The sequence below is a fragment of the Myotis myotis genome, unplaced genomic scaffold (assembly GCF_014108235.1).
Source record: "Myotis myotis isolate mMyoMyo1 unplaced genomic scaffold, mMyoMyo1.p scaffold_m19_p_1, whole genome shotgun sequence".
NCBI classification, from domain to species: domain Eukaryota; kingdom Metazoa; phylum Chordata; class Mammalia; order Chiroptera; family Vespertilionidae; genus Myotis; species Myotis myotis.
In genome coordinates this window covers 192987109-192993108 of record NW_023416313.1, presented here as the reverse complement: position 1 = coordinate 192993108, position 6000 = coordinate 192987109, and the positions used below count along the sequence as shown (strand labels likewise).

Sequence of the window (6000 nt, the reverse complement as noted above, 5' to 3'; positions counted from 1 at the left end):
AAAACAGTGACTTTATCACAGGTCAGGTTTTACTTGCCATAACTTTCTGGTAGAAGGAAATATATCCACTTGTCTGGACTAGTATTAAGAAGACATTGGGAAAATAAGGGACATTTTATGAGAAGAAATAATAGACTTGGATATTAACACTAAATGTTGTATTCAAATGGCATTTTATAATGTGTTCAAGTAAAACACTGTAATAAGAGAAAAACCACAAAACTTAGCATAAAGTCTAGCTTTATTTTTAAAAAGATTTTACAAGTCTGTCAATTTCAAATATACATAGGTAAATTATTCATATCTTTCATCAAATGAGGCTTCAATCCCTCTCAAAAAATATAAGTAAAAAATCTTTTCCCACAAATATGTTTGCACTATATTGCTCAGCTTAGTTCTGAAATGTTCTCTTTATAAATACTTTAGCACAGCTGCTATGCTGAGACTGTTGTTGTGCAACTACGTGTGGCTACAAGTTTACAGGTCTGCTTTACTTTGGTCAGCTCCCTAGCTCTGCTCCCAGGTCCAGATCTTATAAAGGAAGAATAAAGGTTAATTGGCCTGCCAGAAAAGCCCACTGAATGCATCCTGTAGTGCTCTGTGGCAAGCAAGAGAAGAAGTATAGCCTCCAGCAAGGTCCTGTGGAGAGGCAGCTCTGACGTGGTTTAAATACCTAAAAAACAAAACAAAAATGTAGCATTGATATAAAAAGCACAAAAAACTGGTAACATTTTAAAAAGCGATGGTAAAGCTGTGGATGAAAAAGAGGCCACATACTAAACCTAACAAGTTCAGGGAGGCCTGCATGGCAGGCCTTACAAACTCAGATATCTAAAGTAACCACATAGGATTGTCTGAAATTAGAACTTCATAACTAAAAGCAAGGCATGGTGTGTAGTCCTGTCCTAGGCAGGTATCTTCCTTGACAAAGGTCAATCTTCACCTTACCTAAACCTGTCTATTGTCTTTTGCATTTATGATAACACTAGAGGCCCAATGCATGAAATTCGTGCACGGGTAGGGTCCCTAGACCTGGCCTGCGATCAGGGCCGATCATCCCCGGCTGCCAGCAGCCAGCCCTGCCCCTAGCCACTAACGCTGCCGGTCGCCCTCCATTTGTGGGGCGACCGGAGGGGAGATTGGGGCCCTGTTTGCTCGCACCTGCCTTGGCCTGGTGCCGCCCGCATCTGCCGCCACCCACCCCCAGTTCCCATTCCCTATCAGGCGATCGGAGCCTGCTGGCCAGGGTGAGGAACCAAGAGGTTGGCTGTTCCCGCCCGCTCGCTGGCCCCGCCCCCCACCGCCAGTCACCCTCTGTATGTGGGGCGACCAGTAGGGCGATTAGGGCCCCGCTCACTCGCACCCACCTTGGCCTGGCACCGCCCGTGTCCGCTGCCACCCACCCCTGGTTCCCCGTTCCCATCCGGCAATCAGGGCCTGCAGGCTGGGGGCAGCTCCTGCGTTGAGCGTCTGCCCCCTGGTGGTCAGTGCGCATCATAGCGACTGGTCGTTCCGCTGTCTGGTCGAATTGCATATTACACTTTCTATATATAGATAGGAATGTCAGGGTAATTTCCTTTTCCATACTTCCCATCAGAGCAGAGACCACAAGACCCCCTCATTGCTATTGTTATCCTGTTAATTGTCAACTGTTAACTATCCTATACCCACTAATGTAAAAGAAGTATGTGTCTATTTGAGTTATTTTTATGCAATCCGAGATATCACTGGCTTTGCTTTCCCCCACCTCCCTAATCTACCACCAATGGATTTCATGTAACTCCCCTTAGGCTTGCCTCCTCCTCTGATTGTAGTGTATAAAATAAGGTGCAAAACTGCCATCCTCTGGAGCATTTTCTCAATCCCTTGAGCTTTTTGCTTCCCAGCAACTGTCAGTTTGGCTCAAATAAACTCATAAAAATTCTTCCAGGTTTGGACATTTCCTATGTTGACAAGCAGATTCAAATTTTAAAGAGGAATTCTGATTTGAAATGTACATCTGATGAGAGAAAAGCTCTCCTTTCAGATGAAGGTCAACCCCATGGTGAGGGACCATATGGGGAATGCTCTCTGCCAAATGCTTTACAGTATTTGGAACATCAAGTGCATAAAGATCTTTTTCTAAAAGTTCAATTTAAGTCTCAGTTAATTTTTGTCTGAGGGAGGAATATTTTTTCCTTAAATCATTGAGGTTTCTTTCAGCAGTCTGAGCTGCCAATCAATTATCATGTGCTTTCTTCTCAGTGGAAATAATCTGCCCTTGATAAGAATGAATGGTTCTCGCTCTAGCCAGTTTGGCTCAGTGGATAGAGCTTCGGCCTGCAGACTGAAAGGTCCCAGGTTCGATTCTAGTCAAGGGCATGTACCTTGGTTGTAGGCACATCCCAAGTAGGGAGTGTGCAGGATGCAACTGAATCGATGTTTCTCTCTCATTGACGTTTCTAACTCTCTATCCCTCTCCCTTCCTCTCTGTAAAAAATCAAAATATATATTAAAAAAAAATAAAAAAAGAATGAATGGTTCTCTCCAATTCTTCAAGATCTTTGGCTCGCTTTCTGTAGGTCTCCAACTCTTCAGCTACATGGCTGATCTTTTCCACCTGCTTTAGAAAGTTTTTCCTTTTTCTCTCTAACAGGTAATTTTCTTCTGTTATTTTCCTAAGAAGTATGATTACATTTACTTGATACAGGTTAGCCATTACTTTAAGTTTGTGCTGAAGCTTTTGAGTCTCATTTTCAAGCTGTTCATTTTCTGACTGTAAAGATGCTTCTTCATTCTGAAGATTTTTTTTTTAAATATATTTTATTGATTTTTTACAGAGAGGAAGGGAGAGAGATAGAGAGAGTTAGAAACATCGATGAGAGAGAAACACCGATCAGCTGCCTCCTGCACATCTCCTATTGGGGATGTGCCCGCAACCCAGGTACATGCCCTTGACCGGAATCGAACCCGGGACCCTTCAGTCCGCAGGCCAACGCTCTATCCACTGAGCCAAACCGGTTTTGGCCATTCTGAAGATTTTCAGTACACTCTATAAGCTCTTCCTTTGTTTTTTCTACTTCAGTTAGTTGAGTGTATATTTGGTTTCTTTCTCCTTCAAGGGTTTTTAAAGAAGCCTTTAGCTTAGCAGGATGAATCAGCTTCTTCAAAGCTCCTTTTGGTTGATTATCTAAGAATGCACCATTTTATGAATCACTCTTCATTACCAATTCCAAGTTATCCCTTAAGTCTTCTCCTAGCACAGCAGCCCACTCTTGCTGCAAGTATTCATTTCATCAGAGACTTGATCTGATTTTCATTTCACATAGAACTTGTTTTGCATATACTTTGGAGTCTTCAATGTTATTTTCTGTTTATTTTGTTCACTCATTTTTTTCATTCTTCAGCTTCTTGTAAAAGCTGTTTCTGGCTTTCCTGAAGTTGGGAATTTTCACTCAAAGCATCTTACGGCTCTCTTAAGTCCTTCATTCGTTTGAAATATTTTGAAGGTTGCTTCGGCTTCAGCTACCTGTGATTTGAATGATTCTCATTCATCTTCCAAGGACTGGATCCTTTTTTGAAATATCCACCATCAATTCAAATTGCTCGGAATGTTTCGATTTCTCTCCCTTTAACTTTTTCTAGAAAGAGTATCTCTTCCTCAAATGCAGATTTGGAAGAGTTCAGCTTTTCACAGATTGCCTCCAAACTTTAAGCTTCTGTTGACTCCTTCTCAAAGCTGGAATCCTTTAATGACTAAGCTGCATTCTGTCCAGAACTCAAACCCGCACCGGGCAATGGCAACCAGACCACTACAGAGCTGTGTGTGCGGGGAGGGAGGAAGTGGGGGCGGGGCGGGGCGGAGGGGGGGAGGGGCGATGCTGGAGGACATGGCGCCAGCAAGCCTCAAGTGTCCAAGCTATATGCTGGGGAGCCTTGGCCCCTATGTTACGATTTGCGTCTCGAAGGTCCAAGCCAAGAGCCTGAGATTTTACATCTCGCCACACACACCTCGGTTTAGTTTCCGCCAGGCCAAGCCAGGCACCTGCCAGAAGGCAGGGCATGGTGAATTTATGCTACTACTATAGCGAGATTCACAGACGTGTCCTGGGCCTTTGCTCTTAAAGGGGCTGGCACTCTACCTGGCAAAGCTACTCCACCTTTGGAAGTCCAGAAACTCAGGGCTGAAAAAATGGGATTTGGCTCAGGCTCTGCACTGTGGTATGGGCCACTCAGCCCAGATGACAAGGACTTTGGCCCAGGACACACATACCCCACCCCCCAAACAAACACTCTATGGGGTGACCTTGAGGCTCCCCCTGGAGACTCCTCCATGCAGCCCGGTTGAGCGCTGCACACCGCACTCCTGGACCAGGGGCCAGCGCCAGCGCCAGCGCCAATCCACAGCGCTTTCTTCTTGCAGTCCTGTAAGAGCCCATGGATGCTCAGAGGAACCTGCCAGTCCGGGAAAACGGGTCGCACCATTGTGGCAGGATTTTTGGCAATATTTTATAAGCCCTTCAGACCTATACTTAATTTACAGAGGATTTATTTATAATGATGAACCCTTAAAGCACAGAGCTTGGGGCAATCGCAGCTTGTTTCTGTCTTCATTACAAAACCAAGGATTTTTGGTTTGACTGATTATGTTTATTTGGGCACAGACACATTTACTTAAGTCTTCTTTTATGAATACTCTGCTGAGCTCTGCTCGCCATACTGTTTTTTCATTCTTTCTTTCATTTGCTTTATATTAGTGTGATATTGCCTACTACCCTATGATAATTTATACTTTTTTTCTTTTTGTTTTCTTTTAAAAAGGTTACTTTTGTTCAAATTTATTTGAAAGCATTCTTAGAGGTGATTTGTGGGAACAGCTTGGATGAAGATGGACCAATTGCCTGTCACTCTTTGTAAGTCCCAATGCAACTAATCTAATCCTTTATCATTCATTACATTTTTTTAAAACCTTCAAAGTTTTGGGCTTTGATCTCTATTTTTTATCCTTCCTATAATTAAAATATAATAAAATTTTAAGTGAAGAGTACGTGTGCATACATGAATAAAAAGTTGTACTCACTGTCAAAAGGATATCAGAATAGAGAATGATCTTGGAAGATTGTTGTGTTATAGACATTTGCACACTGAACTCTATTCCTGTTATTAAGGACTTACAGATGGGGAAGGCTTATCTATTCAGCACTCACAGGGGTGGGCAAAAGTAAGTTTAATCCTAGTTATAATACAAATAAATAACACAATAGTTAATAATACAAGAATAAACTCTGTTTTGTGTACTCAACTGTAAACCTACTTTTGCCAACCCTGTATGTTCTGAAACAAACACATAAACAACTGAGAGAAGGAAGAGAACCTACTAGTAGTTTCAAAATTACAAAATATATTGTCTCCTTCTTTACAGGAAAGGAAACCTTAGAAAATTTCATGTTAAAGAAATCTCTGAGACTGAGTCTGAGTTCAAAAGGATGTCCCAATTAGTAAATACAGAAGAATCTTTTGAACTGATCTCAAAAGACAGTGTAAAGACACTATTTTTCTTCAATCACATGTAATTATTTAGCAACTCAAACTTTCTACCTTGATAAAGGTAGATAAACAGGCCTAAAAAAAATTGGAGAATCCTATCCAAAGAAGGGCAACTTGTTAGCATGACTACCAGCACTGTTGCAAAACAAATATTTCCAGATTTGCATTAATGCCTAGTTTAAGAAACCACATTGTTACTTCAGGCCTCAGGAAGTAAAGGAGCTTCACCCACCTTAGAATTACGGGTAGGGCAAATGAATAAATCAGGCACCAGAACATTTTAATAACTTGGAAACTTTTCTACTCATTCCTTCAAACTTCCTGTGTGTCAAAGTCTTGATGCATGAGCAACTTATTATTTCTAACATAATAACAAGTCTGTTTTTCATTTGTATCCATGTTTAATAAGCTTGTGTGATTAAAAAAATATATGGCGACATAAGAGGCCAAATAGAAAAAGTGGTCAAAGTAAGA

General features: G+C 41.8%; 1 protein-coding gene across 1 annotated transcript in view; it reads right to left on the bottom strand.

Annotated features, from left to right (window-relative positions):
• Positions 1 to 223: 223 nt before the first annotated feature.
• The window catches only part of MNAT1 (MNAT1 component of CDK activating kinase), a 213467-nt gene continuing 207690 nt past the window's right edge, over positions 224 to 6000 (bottom strand). Inside the window, exon 8 of the mRNA XM_036309137.1 lies at positions 224 to 673. Coding sequence (XP_036165030.1) covers positions 553 to 673 — 121 coding nt within the window. The 3' untranslated portion in view covers positions 224 to 552. The remainder of the gene's footprint in view (positions 674 to 6000) is intronic.